Raw genomic sequence first — 27,021 nt, 5'->3', positions numbered from 1 at the left:
CAAACTTAGCTGTCTTTGCTTGGTTTCTTTTTGAGGCTCACGACAAGTACGGGCCAAGATTTTTACTTTAATGCTTTATACGTTTAAAGGAATAGTTCACCAGAAAATAAAAAAATTATCTAATAATTTTCTTACCGTCTCATTTTAGTTGAACCACTGAGATTCAACATTATCTGTGAATAGATATTTAAACTTACCTTGCTTGCATGTCTGTTTCTATTAATATGAAGTATAACAATCACTAAATAAGTGCAAAATATTCATTGCTTTCTCTCAAAACAAAATGTTTAACTTTAGAAGACATTAACTGGCGTATACAGTACACTATAAAAAAATTCCCCGTACATTAACAGTACAGTTCTGGCAGCAGTGGTTCCAGCCATTTACTGTAATTGTACAGTTTAAGTGCAGTTTTCTGTTATATGGCTGTACTGTAATTTCACAGTAATGGCTATGTTATTTTATATTTACTCTACTGCCCAAATAGCAAATAAATACCTTATTTCTCCCAGAGATGTATAATGATATATTGAATAATTGGAAAAAAAACACAGACACCAAGCAAATGCAAGTATTGTGTTTAATGGATGCTGACAATAAAATCTACTCAAATGCAGCAAAAATAAATACAACATTTAGACAACAGAAAAAGAACAACAAAAACAAAGTCACACAATACAACGGAAACATAAAAATACAATGGAAAATATGCAACAAATATTGTCAAACAATAAACTAAAAGCAACACATACTTTAAATAGTAACACAATAAAAAAAACACAGCAACAATAAACTGAGAACTAAATTCATATATTAAGGATTAAATTAAAACAATGTAAAAGATTTAGTGCATCCAAAATATAATAACAGAAACCAATAAACAAACTGAATAAACAAACAAGAGAAATTAAAGACAAAAAGTATGTTTACAGAGGTGCAAATATATATTAGTCAAATCAGTTACAAACAACTGTAGAAGACAAAAACAATTAGAAGAAACCTAGGTTTAGGAACTTTTTTTGACCTCCAGCTCAGTCATCTGTGCACATGAAGGACTTTTAACTGCCTCTAGAATAATAGCATACAAATACAGAGTTAAAAAATCTGATTAAATAAAATGCATAATAATTAGAGACATCCATCCATCCGTCCATTTTCTTCCGCTTTATCCGGGGCCGGGTCCCGGGGGCAGCAGTCTAAGCTGGGATGCCCAGACTTCCCTCACCCTAGTTACTTCCTCCAGCTCTTCCGGGGGGGACACCAAGGCGTTCCCAGGCCAGCCGGGAGACATAGTCCCTCCAGCGTGTCCTAGGTCTTCCCCGGGGTCTCCTCCCGGTGGGACATTCCCGGAACACCTTACCGGGAAGGCGTCCAGGGGCCATCCGGAAAAGATGCACGAGCCAACTCAGCTGGCCCCTCTCGATGTGGAGGAAAAGCGGCTCTACTCTGAGCTCCTCCCGAGTGACCGAGCTTCTCACCCTATCTCTAAGGGATCGCCCAGCCACCCTGCGGAGAAAGCTCATTTCGGCCGCCTGTATCTGGGATCTTGTCCTTTCGGTCATGACCCACAGCTCATGACCATAGGTGAGAGTAGGAACGTAGATTGACCCGTAAATCGAGAGCTTCACCTTGTGGCTCAGCTCCTTCTTCACCACGACGGACCGGTACAGCGACAGCATTACTGCAGAAGCTGCACCGATCCGTCTGTCAATCTCTCGTTCCATCGTTCCCTCACTCGTGAACAAGACCCCAAGATACTTGAACTCCTCCACTTGAGGCAGGAACTCTCCACCAACCTGAAGTGGGCAAGCCACTCTTTTCCGACTGACATTTCACTCTATAATACACCACCAGGCCAAAGAGTTTTACATTTAATACATGAACAAATTCCAGGCTCTTAATGTAAGTGCTTACCACTCACAACAAAATCCTATTTTCCCATCTACAGCTCTCCAGTTCACAGTTTTGGCCTGGGTTTTTTATTGCCAGCTTCATTCACCAGACTGCGTCTTCACATCCACTAATCCAAGATCAATTACTTTGAATGTTCGAAAACATGCTGTCAGTATTAAGCCAAATTACTAGAACATGCTTTTGGAACTAATACTGATATTAGGTACATACAAGACCAATTAGAAACATATAATTTTCAAATTGTTACAGATTCAGTTGAAATTGTACAAAAGTACAATGACTTGTTGGAAAAATGTTAAAGAATGAACACAACATCCACTTATTTAGTGCCAACAAAAGTGAAAATGTTTTCTACAAACAAAACTCAATCATGGATAAACTATGAAAAAAAACGATTGCATATGAACAAAATACCAATCGAGTAGGTAGCAAAAGATTTAAATAAAAGTTTCAACTTACCGAACTGTATTGATGATCAACAAAAAGGCGGTAGAATTGAAATTATGGTCTTCTGGTTCCTCTAGTGAGAGGAAGCATTCTGGGAAATTAAGTCCTTTTCATAGGCCCCATTTAATGCTTTATTCGCAAATTGACAATACCTACAACTTCCAAGATGCATGGCAAACTACATCATCGTATCTGCAAAGACATCAGGCGTGCTCGATTTTATGAAGCACTGAGAATACTGAATCAGTGATTAAAAAGCAGACGAAGCAGTCGGCTCTCAATGCTCAAACTATACCATTCAGTCACAAAAAACACCAAATAAATACAAAATAAATGAAGTAGTTGTATTCCTCATTTGATATAAATTGTTTTTTATGTCCCTGCTAAGGGTTTTCATAATAGTATCATATTATTAGATATTATTATTGCCAGTATTTTTGCTTTTAACTTTGTGGCTAAACAAAACCGACCAAAATCTTAACCGAATTACGTCCTTTTTATTGCAAGCCTAACTCAAACCAGGAGCTTCTGGCTGACCATACAAAAATGACCCTAATTCTGTTTCACACAATCTGGGAAGAGACGAGCTGTTTTGAAAGAGTGGGATGTGTTAAAAATTCCCCACTCCCACATGCTGCTTTTTGTTATATTTTTTTTTAACAGCAATTTTAATTAAAAGAGAAATTATTTAATATATCTGATTGTTTTTCACAGTTACATAAAGCAGGGATGGCATGAAGGTGAAAAAAAATAAGAGAGATCTATTTATACATTAACCATGCAAATTAATTAAACAATTTAACATTATACTAATAACTAATACCAACACTAAAGTGTTCTGAAAAATAACATCCCTGTACTTGCATAAGGCCCCGTTTTTTGGAATTAGCATTTTATGTGCTTTAGAACCATTTTACAACGTTTAATGAATGCAGTGATATAAATCCATTAAACAACAACACCATTTGAGATAAAGGTGTAAAATCAACATAATATTATTCCCGATAATGCACAAGGCTTGTTGTTTCTAAACATTGTTTTACATGCGGTACCGAAACCATACTTTTTAAATGTTTAATATACTGTGTTGTTTATCAAACCAGTTGTATTATTATATTATTATAGTATTGTAGTGAAAATGGGTACTGTATCTTTAAGCTATTCTCTGTGTTCATCTTGTCTCTATTCCTATTGGCTGTGTAATATGTCAGTCATAGAGTATGCGGTAGTTACGGAAAGAGAGGAGTTTCTAGAAGTTCAATGGTTGTTCTAATGCTCATCGCACGGACCGAAAAGCTGCCGTTCTGTGCCGGAGCGAGACAACAGAACAGTGTAAGATTGGACATGTGATATGTGTATATCGACTACTGTACTGTTGGTGAATGTATCCGCGTACCAATACTGTTTAAGAAGTAAAGGAACTGCTCAGAGAACGGAATCTTTGTCGTGGCTCGTTACTTCCACGCACCCACACAGGCCAACGCTTGACGAGGATAATTAATAACGAACCCGAAACACGACAAGTGGTGTCAGAAGTGGGACTCTATCTGGATATTACAACGAAATTGCAACATTAGGATCGTGGGACACTGGCGAGACAACAGCTGATGAACAGTAAGCTAATTTGTTTGTAATCTTTCCGAGAGAGAGGCAAGCGGGCGGACGCCATTACGCCGATGAGAACCGCATGGACGAAACTGCAAGTGAGTCACAGAGATAAGAGACTAAATTATTTATCAAGTGCAGTTGTAAAGTTGATTGAAAAAAGAGAGAAATAATAACAAGTAACAGATGTCTCAAGAAGAATTGTGTCAGGGAGCCATGGCGGCAGTTTCTGATGACAGCCAACCCCCGGACTGGTTGAAAGAAATGCTTGAACATCAAAATAGGAATAATGAGCAACTGCAGATGATGATGGCTCCAATATTGACTCATATTACAAGTTGCACTCAAGCCCAACAAACGTCAATGTTTACAGCGCAAAAGGGTAATACACGTGAGAACTCTATGCCAGCGGTCACAGAAAGGAGAGCGCTTTATACAGATTCAACCTTCCTTCAAGAAACTACTGAAAGGTCAAGAAATGTCACTGGTGGGCCGTTTGCTGCCGAGCTGGAAGTAATACAGCAGAGAGCACGTACTTCGGGTCCCTCCAGGGCTACCCTCACGATGGAAGCTGGCGAAAGACAACGTAAAACTGAGCGTGGTTTCCAACCTGTGCCACAGACTTCTAGCGTCGATCAACGGTCTAATACTCCTCACTATCAAGGCCAGCCGGTTGCTACGGAAGGTCTCAGGACAAAGCTCGCCGTTTTTGATGGTAGTGGGGACTGGGAAGCATTTCTGGTACCATTCGAGAGACAGGCCAGAAAGCATAGTTGGAGTGGGGGCTACAGAGTGGACTGTTTGTACGAAAGCCTAAAGGGGCCAGCTATTAAGTATGTCTGTTCGCTGCCTGAACATATCCGAGAGGACTACACCCTTCTTAAAGAGCAGTTAACTCACTGCTTTGGTTTGCGCGACCCCCAGACCACAATCAGAAGGAAACTAGGAGAGATCCGTCAGCTAAAGGAGTCGACTGCTGAGTTTGTAGAAGAGGTGCGACGCTTAGTCACTTTGGCCTACCCTGGTGTGGAGCTCGATCTGCAGGAGCAACTTGCTACAGATTTTTTCCTCAAGGGACTCCACAATCAGAAAGTAGCTTATGAGGTAATGAACAAGGATCCCCGTTCATTGGTGGAGGCTCAAAGATTTGTAGAGGCCCATGAGCACAATTATCGAGCTACTGTGGGCCGTGATACTGATGTGAAGGACAGAGCTAGACGTATTTCCTGGGCGGATGATGAGGACCAGTCCGAAGCCCGAGCTACGCTACTACAGACCAGGTGGCTGTTCTCTCACAGAAGACGGCGTTCCTAACAGAGCAAATGGAGAAGATGAGTAAGAGCTATGTGTCTGCTGATCAGTTTAACATCCTAATGCAAAAGATGGAGCAGCTACAAGTGAAGCTGGATAACCTGGCAGCCAGGGAGCTGAGAAAGCCAGGAGAAGTAAGTCAGGACAGGAGGCGAGGGCGATCTCCGACACAAGATGGCAGGCTACGAGCAGGAACAAATTCGCCAAGCCCCAACCGCACTGGAGTAGGGATGTGCTATAAATGTGGGGAAGAAGGGCATTTCCGCAGGGAGTGTGTTAGGAAATTAACCCCGCTACAAAACTTGAGGCAAGGAAGCAGCGACCAGAACCACAGTATCACTTCAAAAGGGCTAGAACGCTGGAGGAGCCAGTCCCCTACACCACAAGTGGGACGTGCAAGAAGCAGAGGCCCGAGTTTGCTTATGGATGTGACCATAAACTGCATTCCAACACAAGCCGTTGTAGACACTGGAGCTGAAGCAACAGTTATCTCTGAAACGTTGTACAAACAGTTTCCTCTCGGTATGCAGACAGCTACAACGCTGACACGTCTCCATAATGCAGAATCAGGAAAGGACATGACTGCGAAAGGTGGCCTGAAAGTTAAATTCCAAATTGGCACCTGGTACAAGGAGTGGGAAGTACTGGTCGCTCCGATACGTGACCCTGTCCTTTTGGGGCTGGATTTCTTGCAAGCCGCAAAGGTAACCATCCATACAAGTGGTAGAGTGTACATTGAAGAATAGCTTATCCCCACTAGGATTGCTTTGGGTGATGGAGCAGACTATCATATCGCTCGAGTGGTCTTAGAGACGGAGACAATGTTACCGCCGGAAAGTGAATGTCTAGTCTGGGGTGAAGTGGACAACCCAAAGCCTGGTGTCTGCGCAGTTCTAGAGCCCTACCTGATCACGGAAACTGTGGCCTCCGGCAGTGTCGTCATCACCATGGAGCGCTGAGTGATTGTGAGGCTTTGCAATCTTTCCAGAAATAAAACAATCTTACCAAAAGGAGCCTGTCTCGGTCTCTTGGTAGAGACATATCCAGAGGAGGACCTAATGGAAAAGGAATGTACCAACACCCAAGAACAAAGAGATGACACAAATCACTCAGAGCTGAGACGACTGACAACAGCAACCGATCTACCCGAGCATCTGCAAGCCCTTTACGCCGCCGCAAGCGAAACATTAAGTGATGCTCAGCAACAACGCCTTATTGAACTCTTGCTCTAGTACAAATTCCTCTTTGCTGTTTCCGATATAGACCTTGGCCTTTTAACAGCTGTCACACACAAGGTAAATACTGGAGCTGCTGGACCTGTACGCCAACCAGTCAGACGGACTCCCCTTGGATTTCAAGCAGAGGAGGAGGGGCACCTTAAGGCTATGCTGGAGGCGGGAGTCGTCACACCCTCTGCCTCGGAGTGGTCGTCACACCCTCTGCCTCGGAGTGGGCGTCACCCGTAGTGTGAGTTCGCAAAAAGGACGGAGGTGTTCGCTGGTGTGTCGATTATCGTCGCCTCAACAGTTTGACAGCCAAAGATGCTTATCCTCTTCCCAAAATTGAGGAATGCCTGGATGTCCTTGGGGGAGCTTGTGTCTTCTCTACTTCAGACCTCCGATCTGGCTACTGGCAAATTGCAGTGGACGAGATGGACAGAGCAAAGACTGCTTTCATTACTCGCTATGGGCTCTACGAGTATACCCGTATGCCCTTCGGGCTGTGCAACGCCCCCAGCACTTTCCAGAGGGCGATGGAGCTTGTTCTTCGAGGACTTCAGTGGGAAACGCTCTTAATCTACTTGGACGACATCATCATCTTGGGAAAATCGGGTTGATGAGAGCCTGGATCGACTTGAAGCTGTGTTCCAACGCCTTTTCAGCTACGGACTAAAGCTAAAGCCATCCAAATGTCACCTGCTTAAAGAGGAAGTCCTGTTCCTGGGCCATGTGGTTAGCAGTGAAGGCATACGGCCCAATCCATCTCTGATTAGTGACGTTAATGCTTGGAACACCCCCACAACTGTACATGAGTTGAGAGTTTTTCTTGGACTGTGTAACTACTACAGGAAGTTTGTGCCGTCATTCTCGGAGCTGGCCAGTCCTCTAAATCAACTCCTAAGGAAGGAAGCAACATTCTCGTGGACTGAGGAGCACCAGAATGCTTTCACACAGCTCAAGGTAAAGTTAACTTCTGCACCTGTGCTTGGATATCCTCTAGTGGAAGGAAAGTACATTTTGGACACGGATGCCTCAAATCACAGTATCGGTGCAGTGTTGTCACAACTTCAGTGGGGAGAGGAGAGAGTCATCACTTATGCAAGCGCTCACCTTACACAAGCTCAGAGGAGATACTGTGTAACGAGACGAGAATTGCTGGCTGTTGTTTTCTACACCCGCCAATTTCGACACTACCTGCTGGGCAACAGTTTTCTAATTACTGATCACAACAGTCTTACCTGGTTGTTCCGGTTCAAACATACCGAGGGACAGCTGGCCCGCTGGCTGGAAGAGCTGTGTCAGTATGACTTTGACATCAAACACAGAGCTGGAAAACTATCTCAACGCTGATGCGATGTCAAGACGTGCTGGCGAGGCCCCAAATATGTGCAACTGCTATCAAGCAGGGAACAATGTTGCAAATCTGCCATGTGGAGGGTGTAAACAATGCCAATAGTTGCATGACCACTGGGAGAGGTTTAAAGAGGATGTTGATGATGTGGTCCCACTCGCAGTAAGGAGCATTGAGTATGCCACAGGGGAACAAGTTGTTGAAGACCCTGGCAGGAGTGAGGAAGAGAGGGCAGCTGTAGACTTATTGGGAGCACCGCGAGTGAACTGGCTGGAAGTTTTCCCAAAAGAACAGCTAGCACAAGAGCAGAGAGCTGATCCTGATTTAGCCATCCTGCATGAGTGGAAACAGGCAGGAGTTCTTCCAACAAAGGATGACATTGCATTGAGAAGTCCAGCAGTAAGAAAATTCTGGCTGTGTTGGCCGCAAGTTGAACTTCATCAGGGAGTCCTCAATTATCGTTGGGAAAGGCCTGGAGGACTGCGTCCCTCTCTACTGTTGCTAGTACCGGCCTCAATACAACCAGAAGTGTTACAAGCCTGTCATAATCCCCCACAGTCTGGTCATTTGGGAGAAGGAAAGACCTTAGAGCGACTCCGTCAAAGTTTCCACTGGTATGGCATGGGTGGAGATGTACGTTTGCACATAGGGATGTGTGGGCACTGCAATGCTTGCAAAGCTGCTGGACCAACTAAGAGGGCCCTACTTCAGAATTACCAAGCAGGGGCACCAATGGATCGGATCCACATCGATATACTGGGCCCATTTCCTGTGTCGAACTCAGGAAACAAGTACGTCTTAATCATTATTGACCAGTTCACTCGATGGGTGGAAGCTTTTCCTGGGCCGGACCAAGGGGCAAAAACTACGGCTAAGACACTTGTGTACGAGTTCATCTCCAGGTTTGGGGCCCCGCTGGAGCTACACACAGACCAGGGGCGAAATTTTGAAAGTTTGCTATTCAGAGATGTTTGTAGTCTCATGCAGATCACGAAAACGCGGACAACACCTTGCCATCCGGCCTCGAACGGACAAGTAGAGAGGTTCAATCGAACACTCCTGCAGATGATTCGGTGCTACGTGAACCAGGATCAGAAGAATTGGGATGAGCATCTTCCGCTCCTTACATCCGCGTACCGCAGCTCTCAGCATGCAGTCACTGGATTCACACCGAATAGGCTCATGTTTGGAAGGGAAGTTTACCAACCCCAGGATCTATGGTCCGGTGTCGCAGAGCAAAGGTCGGACAGTGTGGGAGTGCCAAACTTTCTGTATAACCTGGAAAAGGGCTGAGAGACGCACATGATGTTGCCAGGGAACACCTCCATGTAGCCCAACAACGACAAAAGAAGATATATGATCTCAGGGCTCAGGAGAGGAAGTACATTGTTGGAGATTTGGTGTATATGCGGGACAGTACTAAGAAAAAGGGACGGAGCCCAAAACTCCAGTCACCATGGAAAGGACCTTTCGTGATATCCGCCTGCTGTGGCCCAGTACTGTATGAGGTCCAGGGTTTAAAACAAAAGACAGTCATGCATCATGATCGCCTCAAGCCCTATGACTGCGACGTAATTCCAGCGAGGGTCCGACGCCAGAGGAGTGAGATCCTGCGAAAGATTAAGGATACCCCTGACAACCCTGTTCTGTTAGAAACCCTGCAGGAGCCGGAACCGGCTGCACCCCCGGGGGACAGTGAAACGGAATCCATGTCCTCTGACCCTGAAGTCCAGGAGAACCAGGGTACGGAGAAGAAGCGGCAGCTGGCAGCTCGGCGACGTAGGAAGAACAGAAGTGGACCTAGACTAATGATGGACATAGGAGCAAAAGAGACAATCAAGAGAACGGTTAAGGGAAGGGAAATACGGAAGCCCGTGAGATACGACAGTTAATGTTTTATCATTGCCGTATATTGTTCATTACAGTTTTTGCAGTTAGAAATTGTTGGTTATTACTGTTTTCGTTTTACTGAAGGGACCCAGTATTGTTAAAGGAGGGGTAGTGTAGTTAAAGCTGTGTAGTGTAGTGAAAATGGGTACTGTACCTTTAAGCTATCCTCGGTGTTCATCTTGTCTCTATTCCTATTGGCTGTGTAATATGTCAGTCATAGAGTATGCGGTAGTTACGGAAAGAGAGGAGTTTCTAGAAGTTCAATGGTTGTTCTAATGCTCATCGCACGGTCGGAAAAGCTGCCGTTCTGTGCCGGAGCGAGACAACCGAACAGTGTGAGATTGGACATGTGATATGTGTATATCGACTACTGTACTGTTGGTGAATGTATCCGCGTACCCAGTGCCGGCCCGAGACTCTTGGGGGCCCTAAGCAGAATTTGATTTGGGGGCCCCCTCCCAGCACACGGAGTCACCTGTGCTTGAAGATTATTGACACAAATGTCACGCTATAATGTTACATTATAAATGAATAAAAATACTCAATACGATTCTTAAATAAAAGACTTTACTCTTCAACTTCTGAATACAAACTGTCACAAAACAAGAAATAAATAATTTGCAAATGTGCAAATGTAAATTAAATGTGCAATCTTTTAAATACATTTAGACATTTGGCAGACGCTTTTATCCAAAGCAATTTACATTGCTTTATCCTATACATTTCACATAGGTATTTGCAATCCCCTGGGGGCAAACCCACAACCTTTCGTTGTTAACGCAATGCTCTTACCACTGAGCTACAGGAAAGCTGGATAAAACCAAAAAAACACAAACATTCATATGTATTGGTGCAACCAACATGGTATTGATATATTTTAACATTCACTTCAACACACACAGCAATGCTAGCGGGCATCCCTTTAACTTATAAGGTTAAGTTCCCCTTCGGCTGTTTTCTCCAACTTAAACTGATGTCTATTATCAATACGTGAAATACACCTAGATAAATGTATATTAATAATGCGAGACATTCACTGTTGATGGCGGGGATTTAACGTTAGCCCTGGTGAGGGCTTATATAAAATCACGAGTCATGGCTAGCAGCTACCTCAAGTGACGTGAGCACAATTTTCACTAATCATGCAAACATACCTTTATCTTACTCTCTTTTCTCCTCCTCTGTCCTTTTCTTTTTTCTCTTTTCGGCACCAGATGGATACATCCTTTTTTGTGACATGGACTGTTATTTAATAATAACAGTGACACGCACTTGCGCGCCGGCGCGAATTGTCAATGCACGCGAAATGTGTCTAAGCGCAATTGCGCAAGACTCAACCGCTGGCAGTCACAGCAGCAGTTGACGGCAAATCAGAATTTTCTTATCTTGAATTATTCATTTCATTTCATTTATTCATTCATATAAATTAATTTATTTATTCATTCATTTATATAATTTGTTTTAAGTTTTTTAATTGTAAAAAAAGGATTGGGGGGCCCCCTGGTGGACAGGGGGCCCCAAGCAGCCGCTTAGTTCGCTTATGCCTCGGGCCGGTGTTGTACCGAAATCCGACTCCCCGGACAAATCATACTCCCCTCGCGTGCACGCGCCTTATTCACATTTGATAGGCGGAGTTAAGAGTTCTGTTTGCTGCGATTCTATTTCACTCTTCTAGCCCCAGGAATGAATGTGTAAATTAGTCGTTGTCAAAGTCCTAAAATCTACGATCACCAAGAGATGTTAAGCAATACTAAGGATTAAAGATGGGTCAAGTAAATAAACACACAACAGCATAGATCGATTGCTCGTGGAAACAATATCTTCAAGACCAACCGGACAATTTTACATGGATTATCACAGTAAAGGGATAGTAATGTTTTTTATGCAGACTAATTTGGATGCCCGATGTCATTTATTTGTGCACAACTTTGTTCCAAAACGTAATGTCACGATAATTCACACCGTCTTTCAAATAACTTTTAGGCTGATCCTTTACATTTCCTTTGATACTTGCATATGAATGTCATTTAAAAATACAAATATTCAATCATTGAAGTATAGAGAAATACATTTATTCAAGGTTATAATGTGCTCTTATAGAAGACGGTGTTAAAAATGCTTGTCAACGTTATACTGCCAAAATTCTTTCATTTATCTCTTTTTTCCCTTCTGTTACATTTTGTATGACCAATGAAATCACGATTAAAAGACAAAACAAATAGTTTTCAAGTGCCTTCTATTTTGATAATATTGAAAATGCGTTATGAGTTATGAAAATACAGAATATTGTATCAGGCTTTTTAACAAACCATTCTAGATTCCTCTATTTCTTTTCAGGTCAAAATATTCTATTCATTGTATGTTTTTCTAGCCTTTGTGTATTGTTAAAAAGCTGGAACAAGAAGCACTTCATTTGTTTAATATATCTTTGGTTGGTGGCCTCGTGATCATTAAGCTTTAGTTTTACTAGAACAAGTTTAATGGGGGAGAAAAATTTCCACAATTTTAAATTTACACTTGCCGAAAATGTACTCCCCTCTTAATCTCACTTTAATATTATCACAGGACCATCACATATAAGATACTGACACATCTTTATATAGAGGTTGAGTCTTTAAAAGCATTTGACTCTAGCTTCAATACAGTGGGTTTATTATAGGGGGTATAATTTCCACAACAATAACCAATATACCCGTTGAAAATGTACTCCCCTCTTAATCTCACTTTAATATTATCACAGGCACGTCACATATAAGATACTGACACATCTTTATATAGAGGTTGAGTCTTTAAAAGCATTTGACTGTAGCTTCAATACAGTGGGTTTATTATAGGGGGAATAATTTCCACAGCAATAACCAATATACCCGTTGAAAATGTACTCCCCTCTTAATCTCACTTTAATATTATCACAGGCACGTCACATATAAGATACAAACACATCTTTATATAGAGGTTGTGTCTTTAAAAGCATTTGACTGTAGCTTCAATACAGCGGGTTTATTATAGGGGGTATAATTTCCACAGCAATAACCAATATACCCGTTGAAAATGTACTCCCCTCTTAATCTCACTTTAATATTATCACAGGCACGTCACATATAAGATACAAACACATCTTTATATAGAGGTTGTGTCTTTAAAAGCATTTGACTGTAGCTTCAATACAGTGGGTTTATTATAGGGGGTATAATTTCCACAGCAATAACCAATATACCCGTTGAAAATGTACTCCCCTCTTAATCTCACTTTAATATTATCACAGGCACGTCACATATAAGATACTGACACATCTTTATATAGAGGTTGAGTCTTTAAAAGCATTTGACTGTAGCTTCAATATAGCAGGTTTATTATAGGGGGTATAATTTCCACAGCAATAACCAATATACCCGTTGAAAATGTACTCCCCTCTTAATCTCACTTTAATATTATCACAGGCACGTCACATATAAGATACAGACACATCTTTATATAGAGGTTGAGTCTTTAAAAGCATTTGACTGTAGCTTCAATATAGAAGGTTTATTATAGGGGGTATAATTTCCACAACAATAACCAATATACCCGTTGAAAACGTACTCCCCTCTTAATCTCACTTTAATATTATCACAGGCACGTCACATATAAGATACTGACACATCTTTATATAGAGGTTGAGTCTTTAAAAGCATTTGACTCTAGCTTCAATACAGTGGGTTTATTATAGGGGGTATAATTTCCACAACAATAACCAATATACCCGTTGAAAATGTACTCCCCTCTTAATCTCACTTTAATATTATCACAGGCACGTCACATATAAGATACAGACACATCTTTATATAGAGGTTGAGTCTATAAAAGCATTTGACTGTAGCTTCAATACAGTGGGTTTATTATAGGGGGTATAATTTCCACAACAATAACCAATATACCCGTTGAAAACGTACTCCCCTCTTAATCTCACTTTAATATTATCACAGGACCATCACATATAAGATACTGACACATCTTTATATAGAGGTTGAGTCTTTAAAAGCATTTGACTCTAGCTTCAATACAGTGGCTTTATTATAGGGGGTATAATTTCCACAGCAATAACCAATATACCCGTTGAAAATGTACTCCCCTCTTAATCTCACTTTAATATTATCACAGGACCATCACATATAAGATACAGACACATCTTTATATAGAGGTTGAGTCTATAAAAGCATTTGACTGTAGCTTCAATATAGCAGGTTTATTATAGGGGGTATAATTTCCACAACAATAACCAATATACCCGTTGAAAACGTACTCCCCTCTTAATCTCACTTTAATATTATCACAGGCACGTCACATATAAGATACTGACACATCTTTATATAGAGGTTGAGTCTTTAAAAGCATTTGACTGTAGCTTCAATACAGTGGCTTTATATAGAGGTAGTGTCTTTATGACAAGCTAGACTCTAGCTTCAATATATATATCATAACTTACTTTATATAATTAAAAATAAAATAATATAACAACCAAATATTACTACATTACAATGTACATTAAGTATTTCTACTGAAAAATGTAAGCATAATATAATTTCAATATATGCAAATGTAAAATTCAAATATAATAGAATTATACAGTATTTTTAACTGTATTTCAACTACAAAATATTTTTGTTTCGTAAGGGGCCACTAGAACTGATGGAATCTGAACACATTGTTTTCCGTTTGCTTTCATGACAACTATTTATTGATTGCTGAACAATTGTTGTCTCTTTTGTAGTGTAACAATAATCATTAATAACAAATACATTTACAAAAACGAAAAATTTGAGACACTGAACACAACTTACTATAAATTACTAAGGGTCTTGAAAACATTTTAGACTTTTTTAAATGTAAAAGCAATATGATGATTTATTTCTACAAGTTACTTCCAACAGGCTGGGCAGATGAAGCTTGACACCTTCACTGATGTTTTTGCACAGACAGTGTGGAACCAGCGTGGGCACACATCACAGCCAATCTAAACATATTGGCAATTAAATCAATTTTAAAATGTAAACAAGCATACATTCAAAATTATTCATTACTCTAAGAGCAATTTTTGCTATAAAAAAAATTGCTTGAAACAGAAGAAATTTTAAATTGTGTTTGAAACGGAAGAACGTCTATACTTACCCAATCACTTCCAGTATTGTGTTCCCCACAGAAGTAACACAAGTCCTTTAAGTTATCTGATGAACAATAGCATCAGGGTAGATAAGGGTGTAAGATGCACAACATTTACTTTTAATACATTACAGTTAATACATATTTACAAGATAGGTGCGAGACCAGAGTGTTTACCTGTTTTCTCCAGGAGGCAAGTTGCAATATTCATCCTTAGATCTTCCACACCATCTTGAGATGCAGAAAATTCAATGGGCTTTTCCTCAAGGACACATTCGGCAAACTAGATTAAAAGGGTAAAGGATTAACAGATAAGGTGTTTCTAAAGCAAAATGTTATGTCTATCATTGTTTGCAGTTGAGAGCGAAAAAACGTTTTATACAGTTATCAAAATTGAGGATACATCTTTGTTTCTCAAGTTGTAAGTACTGACACATTTGGGATAATCTTATTCAGGGTTGTGTTTTCTAATATGTTTTTTACTTATATTGTGACTTACACACAAAAACAACATAAAAAGCTGTTAAAGCTTTTTTGTCAACAATATACAATCAGTTTTATTTTCAATGCTTACCTTTAAGACAAAGGCCCCACATGAAGAGCAATCACTTTGCAGTGGGTGTGGGAGTGTGCCACACACCCATCTGGATATATGAAATCCTTTTTGCCTCATGAATGATCTGTAACAATTTGGAAAGAACACTCAAGAGTAAAAGAGTGCTTAGCATTTTTATTTACTTATTTTGCTACTCTGGGGCCTTGCAACACATCATGTATATGTGATGCAATCTGGGAAAAACCCAACACGTGATTTTTTACATATTTCAGATAACCATTACACCATACCATATGAAAGTTGGGTTCCAGCCCTTTCCAAAATTGTTTTTATTTAGTTGATACCTTGTAGATAACAAAAGTTCCCTTGCTTGTGGGTAAGTCAACTTTGTGTTAAGACATAAGACTTAAGAACCTATCATCTCTAATCCTACTTTTAGAAGGCCAATGAACTGTATTAGAAAGATCTTGCTAGGAAAATTGCACATTGTAAAAAGCGCTATATAAATAAAATAAAATTGACTTGAATTGAAATTGGCGAAAGGGTGTGCATGCAAGTCCTATGCATCTGGTATAAAGGAAGATGGCGTGCCCATTTAAGGAGAGCAAATTATTGGTAGTGATGCAAATTTCTGTTGTTTGTGATGGACATGTTCTCTGAACTATGGATCATCCTGTATCAAGTATGTGTTCTGATAACATTACAGAAGTTGCTCAGATGAGCAGCAGCTCCGACAGCTTCAGAGCTGACAAGCAGGAAATGTGCATTGATACACCTTCATTTTACAGCTATTTGGTTGCTTTGATATTTGAACTGTCTTTGTAGGGTTAAGTGAGGGAATGCTGTGGGCAAGTTAATGAGTTTTAATGATGTGCTGTTGCTGGAACTGTCATTTGTTGGGCAAAAAGTTCATAGTTTTCCATTTATTTCAGTAACAGACATTGGAAAGGGATTCCTGCTTACTAGTTAGTGATTGTGTTATGAATTGATCTCAGTACTGTTTTCAAGGAAATCTGTGTATTATAGTCATTTTAAAATGAGACAACTAACTGAATACAAACTGGACTATAGTAACTGAATAAGATATAACAGTTAAAGGTTTGTACTGATTGTTGTAGTTGTAATTCTGTTTTACAGTTCAAAGAAAATTGTGAGATGGTTCATAATCGTGTGTTTGCAATCAACAAAACTGTAATTTCATGATTATTACAAATTTCACATTACTAGCACAGAAGGATGGATTACCTTGTCACATCCTGGCATCTATTTAGGTTGTTTTGACTCTCCCCCATAGGATCCAGATATAGAGCCCTCTTCTCTTGCGGGATCATGACCTTAATATATGAGCTCACATTACAAAGGTAAATACAGAAAACAGCCAAACCAACCTTAACATTGGCTATGCTTCAACGGCATGTATTAATTGATAGAGAAAAGCATCATGTTTAATTGTTATAGAAACACAAGAGCATAACAGGTAGTAAGCAAAAAATAATACTGTTAGAGTCCAGTGATGGCAGTGATTAATGATTCCTATAATGTATTTATAGTCCCGTGGATCCATCTGAAAATTCAAGAGGTACATTTCATATAACCTCCCAGACATCCATCTACCAATCAATGATTAAATTTCTCTAATTAATTTTTAATGTTTCTGTTGGTATAAAATGTAATAGAAGACATCATGCTATTCACCAACCTTAACTTTTGCCCGCTTGTGTATCCAGATGTTACTCATCTCATAACTGTCAATGCTGGCAGCTCTGTCCTGTGAACTCTCATTAAATTTTCGTACCAAGATGTAGACAAAGGCATTCATGACCTGGTAGAAATAAAATATATATTTAAAATATAATGTATATAGATTATTTTCAGTTTATCTGAATTCAATCTGTGTTTAGGTAAAATTATGTTTTTTCTGTGAACTAGTAACAAACAAAAACATTTTTTCTATTTGTATTCATTTGTAGAAAATGAATTCTGGTGGAAATATAAAAAAAAGATGCTCTGTATTTTTTCAGACATCACATACTAAATAGAATACAAGTTCATAATCACTTTTAAGCAGTACAACAGTAATACTGGTACATGAATTTTCTAAATAAAGATTTGTGAATAAATTATTAAAAACATCCTTTAAGCTGGACCAAGTCTACCTCACTTTCCAGTTCCATTGTGGGTGCAGTCCGATGTATATCAGCATAGAACAATTTGAATGGCCCTATTTTTGCAAGGAGAACATTTACGTTTTTCCCCTTCCAGGCCTCTCTCACACCTATGAAAAAAAGACTGATATGATGCAGGTAAAATAAAGGTACTGTATGTCTCATACTAAGGTTTATTTTCATAGTTAAATAAGGGGGTAAGAGAGAAAATAACCTGAAGTTACATGCCTATTATGCAAGGAAACACCAAACGGTTCAAAAAATTATATTTTACCAATTACTTTAAATACAATGCCACATACTATGCTATGTGTTCGATGTATAAAATACATACATGTTTCTATGTTAATACCGGATATTGGAGTCTTCGGAGCTAAGCTGGCATTAGAGGCAGGAGATATTTGGAGACGAGACTTTGGCACTGATTTGACAGATGAGGACAAACAGCCACGATCAGGAGAGTTTGGCGCTGATTTGACAGATGATGACAGACAGCCATGATCAGGAGACTTTGGCGCTGATTTGACAGATGAGGACAGACAGCCATGATCAGGAGTCTGTGGTGCTGAGCTGAGTGGTAAGGATAGACAGCCAAGATCAGGAGTCTGTGGCGTTGAACTGAGTGGTGAGGATAGAGAGCAAAGATCAGGAGACTTTGGCGCTGATTTGACAGATGAGGACAGACAGCCACGATCAGGAGTCTGTGGTGCTGAGCTGAGTGGTAAGGATAGACAGCCAAGATCAGGAGTCTGTGGCTTTAGGCTGAGTGGGGAGGATAGAGAGCCACGATCAGGAGTCTGTGGTGCTGAGCTGATTGGTGAGGAATGATGGCCACAACCAGGAATCTGTGGTGCTGGGGTCTGTTGAGAGCTGATAGGTCTTCCTTTAATTTGAGAGATAGTTGAGGGTTTCTGTATTTTGTGAGGGACTCTAGGACTCTCTTCACAATATGGCTTCAGATGGTCGATGTTTATTTTGGGTATCTTCACACCCATTCCATTTTCAAGGTCAGCACTCTTTCCTTCTAATGAAGTGATGGTGAAAGGACCAAGGAAGTTTGCGTCAAGTTTTCCACCTTTACGCTGTTTGGTTCTGACATTCTGTCTCCACACTTTGTCACCGACTTTAAATTTTGAAATTAATGATTGACACTTTTTTTGTATCTTTTTTTGGGATTTTTTGATGTTTTCCCCAGCCTCAAGTAATGTTTCACTGAGCTTTATTGCAGACTCTGTCACTTTTTCCACAGATATTGTTTCTTCCATACTGTGGTTGATCTAAACAAGGCAAATAAATAATGACAGGATTTTCATTTTATTGTAAAATATCCCTTAAGGAACTTTTTTTGTGATTCACAAATTTCTAAGTTAATAAAGAACTTTCAATATAAAATTAATAAGTCAATGATCACATGATCTCCTAGATTTCACAGATGGAGTCACGTACACATACACAGATTAAAGACTTAATGTCTATTAAAGACTTACTTGAAATGTATACATAATAAAGACTCAATAAAACTAATAAGACCTACTTACCATTCAGGAAACTACATTAATATACATCGGGGAAAAAAGTATTTGACACATCAGAATTTTTATCAGTAAGGGGATTTCTAAGTGGGCTATTGACACAAAATGTCCACCAGATAAAGCCATCAAGCCAAATATTGAATTCATACAAAGAAATCAGAACATTTAAGTATACAAGTTCAGTCATAATAAATAAAGTCAAATGATACAGGGAATAAGTATTGAACACATGAAGGTAACAAGGTGCAAAATGGCATAGAAAGCCAGGAGATCACCCGAAATCTGTCAGTATTGAGAGAGAAACCCTGCCCCCTATCAGTACTAATTGATATCAGCTGCTTGAGTCCTAATTGATGGTATATAAAGGTTTCTAATTACCTAGGAGGCACACAGGAAAGACTTCATGATGGGTAAAAGCAAAGAATGCTCTGTAGATCGTTGTAATCTTATCGTTGAAAAGCATTTTGATGTGAATGGTTATAGGTGCATTTTCAGAATGCTGAATGTTCCTGTGAGCACTGTGGGGGCCATTATCCGGAAATTGAAAGAGCATCAGTTCACCATAAACCGGCCACGATCAGGTGCTACAAGTATGATCCCTGTCCGAGGAGTCCAAAGATTCATCAGGAGAGTTCTCCAAGAGCCAAGAACCACTCGGGCAGAACTTCAGGTAGACCTTGCATCAGCAGGTACTGTTGTTTCAAAGAAAACTACCAGCAATGCACTGAACCGCAATGGCATCCATGCACGCTCACCACGCAAGACTCCATTGCTGAACAAAAAGCATGTTGAGGCTCGGTTTATAGCCTGTGGATTATTGGGAGACTATAGTATGGTCAGATGAAAGCAAAACTTAACTTTTTGGCAGTCATTCTACACACCATGTTTGGAGAAGAAATGGCACTGCCCACCACCCCAACAGTTAAGTTTGGGGGTGGAAGCATCATGGTTTGGGGCTGCTTTTCAGCAAGGGGTACTGGCAGACTTCATATTATTGAAGGGAGGATGAATGGAGAAATGTACCGGGACATTCTGGATAAAACTCTGCTGCCATCTACCAGAAAGCTGAATATGAAAAGAGTGTGGGCAATGATCACAAACACAAGGCCAAGGACACAATGAAGTGGTTTCAAAGAAAGAAAATCAAGCTTCTGGAATGGCCCAGTTAATCACCTGACCTAAATCCCATAGAAAATCTATGGAGAGAACTGAAGATCAAAGTTCTTAAAAGAAGCACAAGGAACCATCAAGATTTAGAGACCATTTGTGTGGAAGAATGGGCAGAATCACTCCTGAGCAATGCAGAGACTGGTCTCTCCATACAAGAGCCGTCTAGAAGCTGTAATCACCAACAAAAGCATTTCTACAAAGTATTAAATAAAGTGTGTTCAATACTTATTCTCTGCGTCATTTCACTTTATTATGACTGAACTTGTATACTTAAATGTTCTGATTTCTTTGTATGAATTCAATATTTGGCTTGATGGCTATATCTGGTGGAAATTTCGTGTCAATAGCCCACTTAGAAATCCCCTTACTGATAAAAATGCTGATGTGTCAAATCCTTTTCCCTGCTGTAAATAACCAATTAAAATTCAATGGATTTACATTACCCTGTAGTGCTCTGGAATCTCACTGGGATAACGGGCCTCTCTCCCAAACATCAAAAAGTAAGGTGAGAACTTTGTTGTCATTTGTTTTTTTGTGCATATAGCAAACATGACAGCATCGAGATGCCTATCCCAGTTCTTTGGCTGGTCCTTGACAAGCTTGCAGAGTGCTCTGATTTTTGAACATGGTTTAATATAAAACAAGATACATTAAAAGCAATAATAACAGTTTAAGTTAATATTACTTGTCTATTTGCTAAATGAAACACAGGCAGAGGCCTACTAACAAATTAATTTTAAACTTAAAGTCATTATGCACAATTTAAATATTTCACAAGATACCTTTGTATGGTAGCATTCATTCGTTCCACAAGACCGTTTGTCTGCGGATGATAGGGTGCACATAAGGACCGCTGGATGTTAAGCACACTGCACACATGTCTGTTTAGCTACAAACAGGAAAATTATTTTTAGTTATTGTTCTGAAGCATGAAGATGATATTAATTTGTTCATATTAAAACTTGCCTGATTCACAAATTCTGTCCCCTGATCTGTTAGCACTCTTTTTGGAGCTTCAAACTGATGCACAAAATTTATCAAACACTGGGTCACTTCTATGGCAGACTTGGATTTCAAAGGATAGGCCTGGGGCCACTTTGTAAGGTAATCAATAATGACACAGATATACTGATTTCCATTATCTGTTAAAGTCAACTTTCCAATGAGATCCATCCCTAAGAGCTCAAAGGGCTGATTAACCTAAAGCAAATTTAAACCAAAAACAAAAACAAATTGTTATTATATCTTGAGACAGTATAATGTTATTTCAAACACCTTAAATATGACCCATTCAATATACTTAACATATTGTGGCGTAAAGAAAATAATACATACCACAATAGGCGTGTATGCAGTCCCCTCTTTTACGGAGGTACTACTGGCTTGGCATTGGCCACACTGTGCCACCTTTTAAAAACATACACAGATATGAGGCTTCAATTAAACTATTGATTTAAAATGTGTTCGTTTTAAATCGTATAAACAAAGAAATATAAATCACAGTGAAATATTACAATGAAGCTACTTAAAAGAATGGTAACTTAGGTTAGTACCCATTTGTCAATATCCTGAGACATGCCAGGCCAATAAAATCTTTTTGAAATGGCATATCTTGTTTTGTTTTGCCCCGTATGTGCTCCAATGTCGCTGTTATGAAACTCAGCAAATATTCTGTTGGCCTCTTCTATCCCAAGCACAACTTCTGTTTTGATTGCTTTGGGAGTCGATTTGTAGCGGACATAGTACAATTTGCCATCTATGACAAAAAAAATTTACACATAATATAGTTATTCAACATATATATGCAAGATACATAATACACATACTATACATACACATACTGTACAGATTAAGTTATGGTAACCCTTGTGGTGAACAGAGATGAAAGTGTGTCACAACTCTGTTTTTCAAATGCTCTACGATGAATAGTGAGAAGAGTCTGGCTGCAGACATGAAGCACTCTCAGGCGCGCATGCGCACTCGGACACATGCACCTTTACAAATATAAGGTGTGACCCAAATGACATACTATGCACTATGCACTTAAAATATGGCATTTGAGGCTCCATCTTAAGCATTTTTCGAATTGGGATGGCCTTACAATCGGTCTTAAAATGCAGCCTTCAAAGAACGCATACCCTACTAATACTAATTTATGTTTGTCATAAAGACTTTTAATGAAAGTATTTATTTATTAATAACGTCCTACAACGAAGCATGCATGTGCTACATATACACGTCTGTGCATATCACTGTATATTTAGTACAATAGCACTGTATAGTTGCATTAACAAAACTTAATTGATGTTAGTTATTGTATATGCACTCCAATTACACTTTGGTACTGTTTCAATTTAATTTCGTTATCAAGCTTAGTACTTAAACAAGAGCTTTAAAAAAGCGAAATCTGAATTCACCCTTCACAAAATAACTGTTTTAAGCATGGATAGTCAACCATCATCGAAGATATTACAAACGATTAAAGTGGCTTTCATAATAAGGCCTACCTTCAATTTCAAAAAGGTTAGCTTTTTTGCGAAATGAGTTTTTTTCATTCTTGCAGAGTCCATCGGGGTATTTGCCGTGGCATTTATAAGACACAATCTGCTGGTAGATAACTGGATCCATGTTTAAACATGCCAATTTACAAAAAGCAAAATCTGCTAAATTGACCCAAGCGTCAATGAGGACGTGATTGTCACGTGCAAGAATGCGTTGTAGTAAGTGCGCAAGGGATAGGACACGTGCATGACGTAGATTACACAAACATACAGTGGATGATTACAAAGTAATTATCACGTAGTAACTAAATCCCCTTTATATAAATTTAATAGTATTGATGTAACCTTAAAAATAAAATGATCGAAAAAAACATCATTCCTTTGGAAGGTGTAATCGATATAATTGTGGTGATTTTACTGACCACGTAAAACCACCGCATTGAAGCTAAAGATTCCTTTAATGGCTTCGTTAAGATGTGTCCGTTACGGATATGACTTGCCCAGAGCCGATCGTTCCGATACGCAAACTACGCAAGTTGCTTAGGACCCCTGCACCAACCCTGCCCCTCGAGAACCGAATGAAAAACACTTTAGTGTAAACAAGACGCGTATTCAACTTTCTGGCTCCGGAGTGTTATGTTACAAACTTTACAGAATTCTTTGAAAAAAATGTAATTCTTAATTTATTTAATAAACTGTGACACATTTGGACATCATGCAGCGCGAACAGGTGATGATGACGACCTCCGCATAATGATAATGAGTCTTTTCATTTGGCCATGGCAAAACGAAGCTATCCGTCTGTAATGGAACAACGTGAAGGAAAATAACAAGAAGGCGTACTATATTTTGTACTATTATTAAGTGTTATTTAGTTTTGCCAACTTATGCAGTTAAAAGTTTTACAAATTCAGTATTTGTTCACTACCATAGTTGGTTTCACTCTGGACGTTCGATTATCGTAAATTTAGGGACCGTCTCCAAAGCCACATTAATTATCTAACTTCAAATGCATTTACAGGGAATGACTTCAGTCGCTTAACAAGCTGTACAATATTCATGTGAGTCACAGCTATAATGCACATCACTGCAAACTAATGTATTTAGTTTGCCCATGCAAATTCTTGTGTCATCACATATAGATTATTATTTATGTGTTTTATATATGAATGTTAAGTTTTCTTGCGTGTACTATAATGATATTTTTTTATTTTGTTACTCACTCAATGGATAGTAAAAACTAGATGGTTCCATAGTCACATGCTACTATACGTGAAGGATTATTTACATGTGAATCAAAATGTGAATTAAATTTTATACTTAATTACTGTAATGTTTTTGTCTTTAAGTCTTATTTCATTTGAGTATTATCATTGATTTATTATTTTCTTTTCTTTAATTTTCAGTTCCCTTTCTGTCTGTCTCTCGACGTTGTGTCGTGAACGACAGAAGGGGTTCGCCCCAGAGAACCAATCAACTCTGACCTCTATAGAAAAGGCCAATGAAATTTGGCTAATGAATGCCCATCACAATTGCATGCCCATCACAAAGGTTTATATAGGGCCACCTGACATCTAGGATGTGCCTGTGGTTATATTAATCTGAAGCACAACCTCTATATAAAGATGTGTCAGTATTTTATATGTGATGTGCCTGTGATAATATTAAAGTGAGATTAAGAGGGGAGTACATTATTAACGGGTATATTGGTTATTGCTGTGGAAATTATACCCCCTATAATAAAGCCACTGTATTGAAGCTAGAGTCAAATGCTTTTAAAGACACAACCTCTATATAAAGATGTGTCAGTATCTTATATGTGACGTGCCTGTGATAATATTAAAGTGAGATTAAGAGGGGAGTACATTTTCAACGGGTATATTGGTTATTGTTGTGGAAATTATACCCCGTATAATAAACCCACTGTATTGAAGCTACAGTCAAATGCTTTTAAAGACACAACCTCTATATAAAGATATGTCAGTATCTTATATGTGACGTGCCTGTGATAATATTAAAGTGAGATTAAGAGGGGAGTACATTTTCAACGGGTATATTGGTTATTGCTGTGGAAATTATACCCCCTATAATAAACCCACTGTATTGAAGCTAGAGTCAAATGCTTTTAAAGACACAACCTCTATATAAAGATGTGTCAGTATCTTATATGTGACGTGCCTGTGATAATATTAAAGTGAGATTAAGAGGGGAGTACATTTTCAACGGGTATATTGGTTATTGCTGTGGAAATTATACCCCCTATAATAAACCCACTGTATTGAAGCTAGAGTCAAATGCTTTTAAAGACACAACCTCTATATAAAGATGTGTCAGTATCTTATATGTGACGTGCCTGTGATAATATTAAAGTGAGATTAAGAGGGGAGTACATTTTCAACGGGTATATTGGTTATTGCTGTGGAAATTATACCCCCTATAATAAACCTGCTATATTGAAGCTAGAGTCAAATGCTTTTAAAAACACAACCTCTATATAAAGATATGTCAGTATCTTATATGTGATGGTCCTGTGATAATATTAAAGTGAGATTAAGAGGGGAGTACATTTTCAACGGGTATATTGGTTATTGCTGTGGAAATTATACCCCCTATAATAAACCCACTGTATTGAAGCTACAGTCAAATGCTTTTAAAGACACAACCTCTATATAAAGATGTGTTTGTATCTTATATGTGACGTGCCTGTGATAATATTAAAGTGAGATTAAGAGGGGAGTACATTTTCAACGGGTATATTGGTTATTGCTGTGGAAATTATACCCCCTATAATAAACCCGCTGTATTGAAGCTACAGTCAAATGCTTTTAAAGACACAACCTCTATATAAAGATGTGTTTGTATCTTATATGTGACGTGCCTGTGATAATATTAAAGTGAGATTAAGAGGGGAGTACATTTTCAACGGGTATATTGGTTATTGCTGTGGAAATTATTCCCCCTATAATAAACCCACTGTATTGAAGCTACAGTCAAATGCTTTTAAAGACTCAACCTCTATATAAAGATGTGTCTGTATCTTATATGTGACGTGCCTGTGATAATATTAAAGTGAGATTAAGAGGGGAGTACATTTTCAACGGGTATATTGGTTATTGCTGTGGAAATTATACCCCCTATAATAAACCTGCTATATTGAAGCTACAGTCAAATGCTTTTAAAGACTCAACCTCTATATAAAGATGTGTCAGTATCTTATATGTGACGTGCCTGTGATAATATTAAAGTGAGATTAAGAGGGGAGTACGTTTTCAACGGGTATATTGGTTATTGTTGTGGAAATTATACCCCCTATAATAAACCTTCTATATTGAAGCTACAGTCAAATGCTTTTAAAGACTCAACCTCTATATAAAGATGTGTCTGTATCTTATATGTGACGTGCCTGTGATAATATTAAAGTGAGATTAAGAGGGGAGTACATTTTCAACGGGTATATTGGTTATTGCTGTGGAAATTATACCCCCTATAATAAAGCCACTGTATTGAAGCTAGAGTCAAATGCTTTTAAAGACTCAACCTCTATATAAAGATGTGTCAGTATCTTATATGTGATGGTCCTGTGATAATATTAAAGTGAGATTAAGAGGGGAGTACGTTTTCAACGGGTATATTGGTTATTGTTGTGGAAATTATACCCCCTATAATAAACCCACTGTATTGAAGCTACAGTCAAATGCTTTTATAGACTCAACCTCTATATAAAGATGTGTCTGTATCTTATATGTGACGTGCCTGTGATAATATTAAAGTGAGATTAAGAGGGGAGTACATTTTCAACGGGTATATTGGTTATTGTTGTGGAAATTATACCCCCTATAATAAACCCACTGTATTGAAGCTAGAGTCAAATGCTTTTAAAGACTCAACCTCTATATAAAGATGTGTCAGTATCTTATATGTGACGTGCCTGTGATAATATTAAAGTGAGATTAAGAGGGGAGTACGTTTTCAACGGGTATATTGGTTATTGTTGTGGAAATTATACCCCCTATAATAAACCTTCTATATTGAAGCTACAGTCAAATGCTTTTAAAGACTCAACCTCTATATAAAGATGTGTCTGTATCTTATATGTGACGTGCCTGTGATAATATTAAAGTGAGATTAAGAGGGGAGTACATTTTCAACGGGTATATTGGTTATTGCTGTGGAAATTATACCCCCTATAATAAACCCGCTGTATTGAAGCTACAGTCAAA

The 27,021-nt window shown here is 38.9% G+C and overlaps 1 protein-coding gene across 1 annotated transcript; it reads right to left on the bottom strand.

The window, feature by feature from the left end:
* Positions 1 to 14,440: 14,440 nt before the first annotated feature.
* On the bottom strand, positions 14,441 to 22,930 carry LOC130424925 (uncharacterized). Its single transcript, XM_056750914.1, has 15 exons — positions 22,808 to 22,930; positions 21,854 to 22,056; positions 21,636 to 21,707; positions 21,267 to 21,500; positions 21,083 to 21,189; positions 20,744 to 20,912; positions 17,933 to 18,875; positions 17,590 to 17,708; positions 17,133 to 17,255; positions 16,932 to 16,997; positions 16,679 to 16,767; positions 15,452 to 15,557; positions 15,055 to 15,160; positions 14,887 to 14,942; positions 14,441 to 14,731 (listed from the first exon to the last, which is right to left on the bottom strand). The coding sequence occupies exons 1-15, from the start codon at positions 22,926 to 22,928 to the stop codon at positions 14,636 to 14,638; spliced, it is 2,610 nt and encodes an 869-aa protein (XP_056606892.1). The 5' UTR covers positions 22,929 to 22,930; the 3' UTR covers positions 14,441 to 14,635.
* Positions 22,931 to 27,021: the final 4,091 nt, after the last annotated feature.

The sequence above is a fragment of the Triplophysa dalaica genome, chromosome 6 (assembly GCF_015846415.1).
Source record: "Triplophysa dalaica isolate WHDGS20190420 chromosome 6, ASM1584641v1, whole genome shotgun sequence".
NCBI lineage: Eukaryota > Metazoa > Chordata > Actinopteri > Cypriniformes > Nemacheilidae > Triplophysa > Triplophysa dalaica.
Note: the sequence above shows the minus strand (reverse complement) of the source record. Positions and strands in the feature narration are given on the sequence as shown.

Excerpts from the sequence above, each read along its gene's own strand:
- LOC130424925 (XM_056750914.1), bottom strand. The coding sequence starts at position 22,928 with ATGGATCCAGTTATCTACCAGCAGATTGTGTCTTATAAATGCCACGGC. Across the intron at positions 16,998-17,132 it reads ACAAGCGGGCAAAAGTTAAG|ATGGATCCACGGGACTATAA; the intron begins GTTGGTGAATAG and ends TTGAATTTTCAG. Across the intron at positions 15,558-16,678 it reads AGATGCCAGGATGTGACAAG|ATCATTCATGAGGCAAAAAG; the intron begins GTAATCCATCCT and ends AAATTGTTACAG.